Below are 14,010 nucleotides of genomic sequence, written 5' to 3'. Positions count from 1 at the left end.
CAGTAAAATACTGCGTTATAGAAGTACCAATTTTTGTTTTTTATTTGTATAACGCAGTAAAATACTGAAAATATAGCACTTAATGGCTCCGTCTCCGTTAGTGCTTTAGCGCAATAAAATATTGCGCTGTGAGTACTTTGGTAACTTTTTTTTTTATTGGGTATTTTGGTTCAAAATATTTTTTTTGGGGCATTTTGGTTTCGGACTCCGAAAAAGAAACCCCAACATGCAAAATTAAATGTTATGTCAATGGGATTGTCATCAAAATTGATGGTACTACTCTAGTGTAGCAGGTGATGATAGTCTTTCAAGTCACATCCAAAAACCTTATCTTTTTTATTTTATTTTTCTTTCATAAAAATAAGATTTTAGAAAAAAAAAAAAGCAGATGATAGGTCCCACTTTGAAATTATAGAATTTGATGGTTTTGAGGCCATGGTTGTGACTTGTCCAAAATAAAAGGCTTGGTGGTTGGTTATGAATCATTTGCCCATTCAACCTAATACAATTATTATTTCAGTAAAAAAAAAAAAACAAAGAAAAAGAAATAATTATATTCAGCATATCATTCAGGAATATACTTCCAAGTGGCTAACTTCCTAAACGCACTCATGTTTCCTTGTCTTGTACAAACCATGTACATTCTACCACTACACTCTATATATGAAAAAGATCAAGAAAGTAGTCCATGCTCCATTGACAAAATATCTTGACCTATTGGACGGTAAAATTTAGTTGAAGTTTTCCTATTAAATTAAATGTGTTACTAATTTTATATGAAAAACAATTATTTTCTACCATCAACTAATTGCCTCTTAGGTTTTGGTTTAGCCCGTGTCTCATATTTGCTTTGGGTCCGATTAATCCAAATTTGTGTTGCGTAAGACTCATTTCTTATCTTGATTTTTTTTTAATTTCATGCGCTTGAATTCAATTCATCCCACCACAAGTCTTGGTGGTAAAATTTTCGCTACTAACCTCATATTTGCATACATAACTGAAACTGTAGTGGAGTGGTAAGTACTCTTTCATCATTAATTAGATGTTTTAGGTTTGAATCCTGTGTTTCGAGTCGCCTTTGTTAGGAGCACTTTACCCCTCAATATGATCGTGATGTGAACCTGTATTTAAACAGACCCCCATGTGAATGTCGGACACCTGAAAAAAAAAACTAGAAAATAGAATAAATAAGATTCCTTCTTGCTGTTAGTATTATGTACTCGATAAAAAATTATGCAAAAACAATTTCAACTTTCAAGAGTTTATATTCTTATAAAAACAATACTAGCTTGAATTTTATGAGTGTGAGTTTGAAATTCTACCCTAGACTATTTGATTTACTGGATTTAAAATCTATTATTCATGCAGATATCTTAACACATATACGTGGTTTATCGTTAACGGGCAGATGAATCAATAACTTGTACACTAGTAACGTACTTGCATCTAAACCTAAATATTGGCAAAATTGACTCTTCAAACTAGAATTATATCACATAATTTGGAACATAAAAATTTGATCCCTCCTGTTGGTATCAGTTTTATTAATGCTTTGTAGTATTAAATGAGATTAGGCATCAATATAATACGTAACATTTTCTTCTGAAAATGAGGACTTTCAACACAACAATAAAAAATACTCAACAGACACTAATAATTAGGATGATGACAACTCATTTAAAATTAAATGCCGTCAATTTTTAGTACCTTTCAAACAGTTCAAATTTGGGACAAAATTATATTTTAAAGGACAAATCTGAACCTAGTATCTCAGATCTCTTATTCCTTTGGTCCATTATTTATCTCATCATTTTTGTTTTACATTATCCCCTAATTTTAAAATTACCAAAAACCACCTATACGGTTCAATATATAGTGACAGAAGAAATGAAGTGAAATAAATTTAAAAAGGAAATTCCTACAAATGATGTTGTTTTTTCTTGTATCTACATCTTGCCAGCTAATTTTTTAAATTTTATATTGTCTTCTTTATTGTTTAAAATGTAATTTCCTTGTCAACAAAGGGTCCTTGTATTTTGGAGTCTATTCGACTTGCATCAATCATATTCTATCTTTGTTTTCAATTATGCTTAATTATCGTAGTAGCGCTGGAATCATTAATGTCAAATAAAATACCCAAAAACTAATAAAGAACCTTCAATTATTAGATACCTCATACTTGCCCCACATAGAGAAACACACTTTTTATTCTAACTCAATATCAATGAGCAATCAGATGATAAACTACACCTTATGATAATTCGAATAATAATTCATAAGAAGTACAAAAATATTTTTCATTATGATTATCAAAATAAATATATCTGTCTAAATAACACTGAAATTAAAATCAAAATATATGAAGCAATGAGTTTAGACGAGAATCGAGATAGTTTGTCGTTTCTATTTTTAAGAATAGAAGTGTTTGAACTAATTTGCGCGTATCTTAACTATTCTCTCTTCACCGGACAAATTGGCAATCCAATAGATAGATATTCCCTTGCATGATTGCTATTGAGATCCGATATCAGAGAGGGGGCTCTGAGCGAACTGTTTAGGGACCAATACCTGCTACCCCCAATCCCTACTAGTACAAATATCAAATAACTCTACCTACAAAAGCTTAAAACATACAGATAATAATTCTGATTTTCAGCATTAGAACAGCACTTTGAAACGATACAATGGGATTTCACCCCTGATCCTTACAAATACGATCATGTCTTGTTTGCCTAAGTCACTTCGTTTTTTTTAAGATTCAAACAGTCATGCGCAAAAATGAAGGGTAACGCTGCGTGCAATAGACTCCTATAGTTCGACCCTTTTTTGGACCCGCGCATAGCGAAGGTTAGTGCACCGGGCTATCGTTTTATGCACGTCTAGTTGATTCTTATGAAGTGTATTGAATGTTTTAAATCCATTATTTTCCTGTTTGAGCTCGGGTCAATAGTAGCCGTGATAGTAACACCCCGAAGCCCAGCTACCGACACGAGGGAATCACTTAGCATTTCTTGTTTGTGCTAGGACTCTAGATAGTTGGTTTGAGCAATAGTGGTATTTTTCTTTGGTTCAAAGACCTAAACTAATTTAATTTTCCTTATTTTAATTGGAGTCTTTAGCAGTTCAGTTCCAAGATCAAAATCGCTCTTTCACCCTTTTTCAAAAGTTTGTCTGACAAAGACTGTAGTACAACTAGCATATGTCATCCTACAAGAAACAAAAGGCTCGTTGTTGGACCTGTCTATTTCAATGCACCTTCTTCACGAGAGGATCAATAGTATACATAAGAGACATTTAACCAGACTATGAGGCTGATAATTTCCCAATTGTACTGCTCTTCCTTTTCACAAAATAACGACACGTAAATATCCTTTCAACCAGCCAATCAGATAAACAATTCTATTTAGGCCAAATGTAATTAAATCCAAAACAATACATCATTGAAAACACACCAATAACAACACCCTCATAATAATTTTAAGAACAGAATGCATAATTATCACAATTATTCGAAGGGGCACCGACACATCCAAATCAATAACTCAAGCAGAAGCTACATCTTCTGAATCCTAGGAAAACAGGGAGTACATAATCTACCTTGGTACATGTTGCAACATGTCTATGTTGACTACAAGCGCATGACAATTCAGTAACACCAAATGTCATCGAGATCCATCCACCTGAAACGGGGACACAATCGAAAAAGGATGTAGCTCATAGTTGTATTACTCCCTAGCAGAACCAAATTGTTGAATTTTCTAGTAGCTTAATTGGCATATAATTGAGGTTGCCAAGCTCAAAACTCAAATACAGAACTTTTGACTTATGGGACATTCATAACTTGGATAGACTGCAGCATGTCGGAAACAGCAATGATGAGGTCACCTGACTTGATCATGCCCCGAGCTTTTAGCAGGGAGAAAGTTTTGTTGAGGTTGCTTTCCATATCATCAGAGTAATTCAAGCGAAAAGGCATTAGACCCCATTGCAGGTTCAGACGTCTACGTACAGATGTTGCCGTTGTAAATGCAAATATTGGGCAATCAGGACGGCAGCGTGACAAGAGAGATGCCATGTGCCCATTCTTGGTGTAAACAAAAAGAGCATCAACTTCCAAATTGTTAGCTGCAGATCACAAAGGATTAGAAAACAAAACACCATGATTCAAAAATAGGATGTGTTTCAACAAATTCCCGTTTTTCCGAGTTTAAACTTCATTGATTAGCTCAGCACAAAGCAACCGAAATGTAATACTTCAAGAAGAAATTAGTCTTAGCTCCCACCCACACACAAAAAGAATCAATTTGAGAAGCATTTTCATTTTCAAAAGACCTCCTCTTCCTTGTTCTACTCTCTAAAATGTTCTTTCATGAAGATGAACATTAAAAAGCTAATCCCATTCAGTAACCAGATAGTACAAGGAGGAAAAAAGATAACACTACTAGCCGAACTTGGTCTGCTTATAATGTACTCCATTTACAATACTCGTACAAGGGCAAATTTGGGTATCAGCATTAGTTTGGGAAGAAAAGGTATCTGCACCAGCTGAATTAAAGTATATCTATACTGTGCTTCATTCACTTTACTTGGTATCAGGACAAAGTTCCGCAAACAGTAATCGAGATAAGAAAAGGTAGAATGACCAAAATTGTACCTGAGTGATCAGTCCAACTACTATTTTCTCAACAATGGTTAAAAAAAAACAGCAGGGGACAATTACATGGAAGTGGAGAAGACTAAGGTCATCTATGCAATTATATTTAGAACTCCCCATTTAGTCTTTGATGAATGTGTAATATTCAGGTCGAAATGTGCTTTTGGTTTGATTCCCAAACCCATTTCATTAGTATTTGGATAAGGTAGTGACATTTCCAATTGCTTGAATCAAAGATTTGAACTGGGAGATGACATGTTCAAATGATGAAGGCATAAAGAGAAACAGGCATTTACGGTTAGTTTTTGTGAGCTGACTACAACTGCCACATAGAGTCAACCATATTCTTATACAATAAATTGCATAAAAATTAAGTATACTACTCCCTCCGGATAAAAAAAAAAGTGTCACTTAGCCTTTTTTTTTTCTCGGATCAAAAAGAGTATCCACTTATCAAATCAAGAAAGAATTAAGTGCTATGTGATCAAATCCCAATACCTATTTAATTAGGGGCAGTTTAGTCAAATTATTATTTTTAAGAGTTAGTATTTTCTAAAGGGGTGTGCAAATGGCTAAGTGGACACTCTTTTTGATCGGGAGGGAGTATAATATAACATTTGTAAGAAATAAAAAATAAAGAAAGGTACATCATATCTACTTTATCATGTTTGCAGCATGACATGAAGGACTGAAGTGTAAAGGATTTTAAAATATCAGGAAATTAATAGTTTTGTGATCAAATAACATTCTGACAGATGATGAACAAACAAGTTATCTAGCCTTCTGTCTTGGTATTGACATACCAATGTTAGACAGCTCTAAGGATGACATGCACTTTTGGTACATGCCCCCCAAAAGCAGATTGCAGAACATACTGAAACTGTAAGAGAGCTCCCTAGTATACTGTATAAACATAAGAAGCTATATCCCTTTTGGAAACTATATAAAGGGCAAAACAAATCTTTACATAGACATCCTTTTGGAAAAATTTATTTCCTTGCTATACTTTACATTTTAACATAGATCAAAAGGCACACACAGCATGTATGTGATAGCAAAGAAGCAAATAGATAACTTCACATAAACAAAGATGGATAGCATGTATGTGGTAGCTAATAGAGCTACTCTCTTTCTGTCTCTGAGAACAGTAGAAATAATACGTGACAATCTTTTTCCTTTTGAACATTTTGAAGGCATCTAGATCTGAACCATTCCTAGAACTGGAGTGTTTACATGAATAAACTGACTAGTAATGATCTCCCAAAAATTAGCAGTCTAGTGGTTAGTTGAATAACTTAAGAAACTATTCTTGTTATGGTGGATAACAAAAGCCCTCTTACTGTCACCTAAAGAGCAACTAGAAGTTGACACAAGAACACAACAAGGACAGAAGTGTATGACATAAAAAGTGATTATTGCAGAATATGACAGACAATTTGCAAAGCTTTAAAAGGGGCAAAAGCCATCAAAAAGGGAATGGGATCTCCAGCTTGCACTTCAGGTCATTTTGAAAGTGAATGGGATCTCCAGCTTGCACTTCAGGTCATTTTGAAAGTGTATATATGTGCATGTCTTAGTAAAGCAAACATAAAAAGGTTTATTCACTGTTGTTTATTCAAATAGCTATTCAACTATAATACATTATCGATATTGCATGAACATCTTGTTCATGAGAAAACCAGCAGTATAATTCAACGGGCCACATAAGATGAGATTTGAACTAGCCATCTTAGTCTCACCCTCGCAAAGCAATTCGTAGTTGATGCAAGAACTTAAGACACACGCATATAAATACACTAAGATAGCAAGTGCAAGACATTAAAGTGATTAGCAGCAATGACGAATTCAAGAAGCCTAGTTAGAATTCTCAAGAAAACGGGAATGGGTTTTCCAGTTTTCATTTAAATGCATTTATACGTATCCTTCTAATTTTTATTAAAAAAAAAAAAAAAATGTATCCTTCTGCATAAACATTTACATGCCAGAAAAAGAAGTGGTATATTAATTCTTAAAAATGTATCCAAATGTTTCATTTCTCAGACAAAAGTTTAACATGCTGCAAGGATGAGTATCATATTTTGTACACTTTTCAGCGCTCCCTACATAGAACCATAAATAGAATTTTGTTGTGTTTTTTATCTGGATTTTAGCCATAATGCAAATAATTGGGCATATCCTGCCGCAGTAAATGCATGATGTAATAGCTGCGCATCAGAACCAGTATTCTTAGATTTATGATAACTAGTTGCTTTGACATGATAATTCTCCTATTTTTTCAGGTTTATATCTGCTTGTTTACATTTTGTAAACATGCCCAGTTTCCTGTTGTTATTTACTGACTTTAGTATCTGTTGGGCAAATACTAAAGGAGTTTTATATGCAGTATGTCAACGTTCACAATTTTGCTATTTCACCATTTAATTAGTCTAGTCCACACAACAACAATAAAAACAAAGTAGTTTTACACCTGCAGGCTATAAAACAAATAAAAAGCAATAGCCCCTCCATTCCATAATAAGTGATTTTTTAGGCTTATGCACACCCCTTAAGAAAGTGCTCACTCCTAGAAAATTAGGAGTGTTTTTACTAACTTACCCCTAATTGAATGCCTAGAAAAGAAAAGCTTAATGATTCTTGATTATATAAATAAGGGTCATTTTGGAAGAAGAAGATCAATTTCTTCTTGAAATCCTAAAGCACAGCTTATTTTGAAACAAAACGAAAGCCTAAAAAGTCACTTATTATGTAATGGAGGGAGTAAAAATCAAATCAATCAGTGTTCAAAAAGATAGAATCTTACCCATCTTGGCGGCAGAGTTGCAAATCTCTTCTGAAATACTATCGGAAAATGAAGATGCTATGGATGGCAATTCAATAACTTCATGGCGTTTCTGTTCTCTCCACCTTCTTTCAATTCTCAAACTAACATTTCTCAGGACAGTCAGGGCCTTCTCAGGAAACTGTCCCATGGCCGATTCACCAGAAAGCATCAAAGCATCCCCTCGTTGCCTAACTGCTTCAGAAACATCAGCAACTTCAGCTCTAGTTGGAATTGGGTATTCAATCATAGATTCCAGCAACTGGGAAGCCACTATAACAGGCCTATTCAGCTGCCTGCATAGTTGAACAATCCTTTGTTGCTCTGATGGAACCTGTTCTAATGGAATTTGAGCACCAAGGTCTCCTCTCGCCACCATAGCACCATCTGATGCCTGAATTATTTCTTCTAGGTTCCTCAATGAGTCAATGCTCTCTATCTTTGCAATTACAGCAATATCACTGCGCAGCACATCAAAGCGGATATATGAATAATTTGACTATTGAAAATCTAATTTCTTAATGATATTCGGAAGTAAAGGTATGATTCTCTACAGATTTCCATGCTAAGACTACATTCTTACCCATCCCGAGCTCGGGCTTTAATGTAGCTCTTAAGATGCTTAATGACTTCAGCAGACTTGACAAATGATACAGCAATAAAATCAACACCCTCGGCAATCCCAAAGTCAATGTCTAGCCAATCCTGCAGCAATGAAATACTTGAGATAGAGACCATCTACAACAAACAACAACAACAACAACAACATACCCAGTATATTCCCACAAGGTGAGGTCTGGGGAGGGTAGAGTGTACGCAGACCTTACCCCTACCTTGGGAGGTAGGAAGGCTGTTTCCGATAGGCCCTCGGCTCAAGATAAGGCGCCAAGACAACAATAATAATAGAGACCTTCTATATAAACTAAATTTCAGCAGTTAAGAAAAATTAAAGGTGTGACAACAACTGTCTACCTGGATCCTGCATAAATTTAGTGGAAGTAGAATGCTAACTATATCCTTATAGGCGGTTGTACCATGCTAGAAGTCACTATTACATACTCTGTGTGACACATAAATGTTGCAGTATCAACAGTAAAGTCCTTAGATCCAGGGCATCAAGAATTCCTAGTTCCTTTTAAAGTGAGAATATCTGGAAATTTTGGCTGATATAAAATACTGTTTGATAATAGTAGTGCCTGGGCCAACTTCCACGTCCCTCACTATTTCACTGGGTACCTGCTAAATCCCACCAATACAGGTACCGGGTAACTCTACCCACCAAAACCTAGGCAAATGGGAAATCAACTAGCGTTTTGTGTCTCCAAGGTTTGCACCCACTTCATTGACCATTGGTCACACCCTTGACTTAGCTGATACAAAATACTCTTTTTCCCCATCTTTGTTGTGTTTATTTGATTGGGAAATTTTCTTTAAATTTAAAATTAAAATCATGATACAACCGTATAAGAGGAATGAGTCAAATGGTAGAGAAATAGATCTTTTTTCATTAGTTAATGGGAGATTTGAAAAATAAGTGGATCCCAACTCCCGGGTTACTTTTGAAGTACAATGCCTACTCAAAATGTAAGCAAATTTTTATGGGAAAAAAGTAAAACAATTATCTGGAAGAGATATCTTGGTGCTAGGTATATGAACAATGCATTTGGCAATCGGAAGAAGTTGATTCCCTACAATATAATCCTCTCTCCATCTCATTTTATGTGATATCAAATGATTAGGCACAGCATTTAAGAAGTTAAATTTGACTGTATTGCACTTTTAGTAGTAGTGGAAGAAAATATTAAAGTAGTAGTTTAAATGTCAGTTTGATAGGAAAGCAGACAGACCAGAAGTTTTAATTAAAAATTTGTTAAATAAATTTGAATGCTTGAAACTTGTGAAAGGTGTGTAGTCAGGTCCAAGGATTGGGATGTCCCAAAAGAGAAAAAAGGGTCACATGAATTGGAATGGTGAGACTATAGTGAGAATATAGTTGGTCAGAACTATTGACTGTATTAATTTTGAGAAGATAAAAGGTGCAACAATAAGGAAATAGGTTCATGCCAAAAACAGTTCAACCAAAATATAAATCTCAATTTTGACTATGTAAACCAAGCTCATATATTATTTTCAAAGGATCTAGAAAGGAATATAGGTGCAAACCTTTGAGGAAATTGTTGGAAGCATAGCATTGCGTTCCCTCACTAATTTACCATCCCGCCAAAATGTCAGATTAGCCCGAGGTAAAAGAAGTCCAGGATCCGTACAAAGACACTTAACATCTGGGCCAATTTTCTCAATCACTTCAAATCTCACCATTCCACCATCTACTAGTAGATCATCACCCACTCTCACATCTGTAGTGAAACAGTTAAGACGATAAATTAAATCAACATTAAACATATTTATCTAAGCGTAAGGAATGACACTGAAAGCATATTTTTTTGAAAAAATTATTGTTTTATTTCATCTGGCAGTCTATAGGGCGAACCTTCAGCAAAACCATCATAGTTAACAGTGATGGTGCGTTCTGGAAGTGGTGGGTCAAATGCACGAACAGTGAAATTCCAAATTTCACCATCCTGTATAAAGAGAATAGTTAAACGTTACACCTTTATCCAGCATAATAGATAATGATAAATATCCAGTGTTCTCCATAGCCTCCGAACAGAAATTAACAGATTATACTTGGTGTTCCATATTCTTTCTCATTCTACTATGCAGATAATTTCAAGCAGATATAAATGCCGAGACCAGTAAAGCAGTAAAACAGAAAGTTATGTAACAATCTCTAAGATTATTCCATCCAAGTTCAAATCTGTAGCAAGATCCAACATGTTTTGTGCTCAGCCTAATTCTAGCTTAACCACCACCCCACCCCACCCCCCCACTCCAACCAAAAAAAAAAAAAAGAATAGGTATCCTGATCCTAGCCTTATCCACCTCAGAGCTTTGTCCCTGAGTCCATACTTAAAAGAATTCCAAGTCTCAACTCATGTTTGCTGACACCGCAGAGAGAATAACAGGTTATCTGTATCTATCAGGACACATCAACATCCCATCAAGTATTTGGAAAATTACTTTTAATTTGCTGATATAAGCAAAAAACTCTTATAGCTACAACTGTTTTCCAGTTTCAAATGTAGGCACCATTTTAGATGGAAGTCCTCCCACTTTCAAATTAAAGCACAAACCTTCGCTGATGAAGTTAATTTTATCAAAAGATAATATACTTGCTTTCTAAATTCCTGTACCAAACACTTAAGCTTGAAAAGTATTTCTTGTAAAGAAGGACAAGAACAGTAAAGGTACTTCTTCAAAGCTACTGGAATAGTAATTCTTTTAAATTATTAGTACTAGATAACTTCTAAAAAGCTGCCAAACACCCAATAGGGACCTTAGTTAATTACAGCGCAATACACACAAGTGCATAGGTTGCACCTTCCAAAAGCATCCCAATTCTACTATTACCGGAGCATAAACAACAATAAATTTCGTAAATTCCCACAAACAACTACTTTGGTAAAATCAAATCTCTTATGAATATACTTATATACCACAAGAAGTTAACTTGTCCATAAATCAGAATATGGTACCAAATTCATGCTCACAATGTCTTAAAACAAGTAGTTGTGCCACATTCAAGCTGAATATATACCTCAGCTTTGGTGGATGAAGCGCAGCAAATCCCGATTAATTCGGGATTTGATATATTCAAATGACAGTTTCCCATTGTCAATGTAAATAAGTTGCTGAAAGTAATATTGTCAATTGGACAATAGGTGTTTTCTAAGATTCATGTACCAAACACTTAACAATGTACCAAAAAGTACTTCTGTAAAGAAGCAATAGAAGGTGCTTCACCAAAGCTACTAGAGAAGTACTTATTTCAAAATAGGACTGCAAAAATTACTTCAGGCTACTGCACACTCCCAAATGGAACCTCAGTTTATTATAGCAAAATGCACAGATTTGAAAAGGTTGCAACTTCCCTAAGAATCCAGCTTTATCCCTCACTGACAAATCTATTGTTTCCAACTACCAAACTCGATGAATATGGATAGCCCGTCTACCCTTCTCCACTCCACTTAAATACTAGACTTGGATAACCAACATGAGTCAAACTAAGCAAAGCATCCCAATTCTTGTCATACAACAACAAAAGGAAAGTATTAAGAAAAGTATTTTGCTAATTCCGACTACCAGCTACTTCTGTTAAATGAGAACATCTTGTGATTATGGGTGTGTTCGGTATGGAGGAAAACATGTTTTCAATTTTCCCATGTTCGGTTGGTCAAAATTTTTGGAAAACATTTTCTCTAGGAAACAAGTTCCTTAAAAATGAGAAAAATGACTTCACTAGTGCAAGTAGGAAAAACAAGTTTCACAAGTGGCATTCCAATTGATTGTGTCCTCCCCATGCCCTCCAAGGCTCCAACACACCTCATCTTCACCCCCACCCCTGTAACCCCCATTCTCCACCCCCACACCCACCCCTGTAGCTCCATTCCCCCCACCACCCCATACCCACACCCCCTGTAGCTCCCATTCCCCACCACCCTACACCCCCAGACCCATAGTATTAGTCCAGATTATATACAAAATGCTTTTAGGATAATATTTTTTGCTTACGCACCGAACACAAGAAAATAAGTAAGAAACCGACACATTTTCCCAGAAAACATTTTCCTTCGTACTGAACACACCCTATCCCTCAAGACTTAAACTCATCATAAATCACACTATGGTATAAAAGATACTCCCTCCGTCCCAATTTAAGTGTCTTAATTTCCTTTTTGGTCTATCCGCAAAAGAGTGCCTCTTTCCATATTAGTAAGTTTTCCAATTCCAACATTCTTTTTTTTTCTACATGGCAAATTTAAGACCATAAGATTTAAAGGACTACACACATCTTTTTTTTTTTTTTTTTGAAACTGGTAACTAGGACTACACACATCTTTAAGACCACAAGATTCAAACGTCTCCCTTCATTTCTTAAACTTCATATTTAGTCAAACTAAGACACTTAAATTGGAACGGAGTGAGTACTTTCTATCAAATTTCACATTTTTAATGTCCAAACACCCACTTAACTTACTATAAACCAGACTACTATATAAAAGATATAAACTTTTAATTTCAAGCAATTTCATGAAACGGATTGTTACACCAAAATCCAAAGTCTTCCTTCATTTCTTAAACTACGTACCTAGACAAACTAAGACAGTTAAATTGGAACGGCACGGCAGGAGTACCTTTTTTCAAATTTCACATTTTTAATGTCCAAACGTCCACGTAACTTATCATAAACCAGACTACCATGTAAAAGATATAAACTTTCAATTCCACACAATTTCATGAAACGAAATGTTATACTCATGCCGTCCCAATTTAAGTGTCTTACTTTCTTTTATGATTTGTCCCAAAAAGGGTGCCTCTTTCTATATTTAGTAGTAGGTTGACAATTCAAACATCCTACATGGCAAGTTTAACACCACAAGATTAAAGGACATTTTAGTACATTATACACATCTTTGATATATGACCACAAGATTCAAAAGTCTCCTTTTATTCCTTAAACTTTGTGTCCAGTCAAATTAAGACACTCAAAAATGGGCTGAGGGAGTACCAAATTCAAACTAAATATATACCTCGGCTTTAGTCAAACTAAGACACTTAAATCGGGACCTTTTTGTCAAATTTCACATTTTTAATGTCCAAACGCCGACGTAACTCATTATAAAAGATATAAACTTTTAACTTCACACAATTATTACACGAAATTATCAAAGTAAAATATGTATATATACCTCAGCTTTAGCAGAAGAAGAACCACCAAGATCACCCATATGAATCTCACTACCTTCAGTATCCATCATAATAGCTACAGCAAATCCTTTCTCTTCATTTAATCTCCTAACTCTCTCGATTACCAATCGATGCCATTCACGTGTACCATGACACATATTAATCCTAGCTACATTCATTCCTTCAACAGCTAATGCCTCTAATTGTTCAAACCCACAACTTGCAGGACCAATTGTGCAAATTAATTTCGTCCTACGTGTACTCCTAAATCCGTTCTCCTTTAACTCTGCTTCTGTTACTGTATCCACTTCAATTGAAGCTGGACCATTGTTACTACTATACTCCTGCGATAATACCCCACCTGAACCGTTATCCGTTACTAACACCGGATCTGACGTGGACGCCTTCACAACTAACGTACGTAACGGCTTTTTCAAGGGTAACGGTAAATTACTACCGGTTGATAGGAATACTGATGGTCTTGAGATTGTGAAAGTTGACGGTGAGTGTGAGGACAAGTTGAGAGCGTGCGACATCGTTTTTTGAGGTGATCGGGTTTATGAGAGTGTCTGAGAGAGAGAGAGAGGAGTTTAGTGAGTGTATATATAGGGGATAAAGGAAGGCGGAGATAGCGAGGTAGGGGAACTTTGTTAATGTCGCTCAACAAACGTAGGACAAAAACAATGATGTTGGAAGGGGATTTAGGAAAGATCTGTTAACAAAGCTAGTC

General features: G+C 35.4%; 1 protein-coding gene across 1 annotated transcript; it reads right to left on the bottom strand.

The window, feature by feature from the left end:
* Window positions 1–3,440: 3,440 nt before the first annotated feature.
* Window positions 3,441–14,006, bottom strand: LOC132610726 (pyruvate kinase isozyme A, chloroplastic). Its single transcript, XM_060325084.1, has 6 exons — window positions 13,283–14,006; window positions 9,964–10,054; window positions 9,636–9,829; window positions 8,056–8,177; window positions 7,455–7,933; window positions 3,441–4,125 (listed from the first exon to the last, which is right to left on the bottom strand). Exons 1-6 carry the CDS (start codon window positions 13,814–13,816, stop codon window positions 3,824–3,826), a joined length of 1,722 nt encoding a protein of 573 aa, XP_060181067.1. The 5' UTR covers window positions 13,817–14,006; the 3' UTR covers window positions 3,441–3,823.
* Between the last annotated feature and the right edge of the window lie 4 nt (window positions 14,007–14,010).

Source organism: Lycium barbarum, chromosome 9 (genome assembly GCF_019175385.1).
Source record: "Lycium barbarum isolate Lr01 chromosome 9, ASM1917538v2, whole genome shotgun sequence".
In the NCBI taxonomy this organism is placed as follows: domain Eukaryota; kingdom Viridiplantae; phylum Streptophyta; class Magnoliopsida; order Solanales; family Solanaceae; genus Lycium; species Lycium barbarum.
Note: the sequence above shows the minus strand (reverse complement) of the source record. Positions and strands in the feature narration are given on the sequence as shown.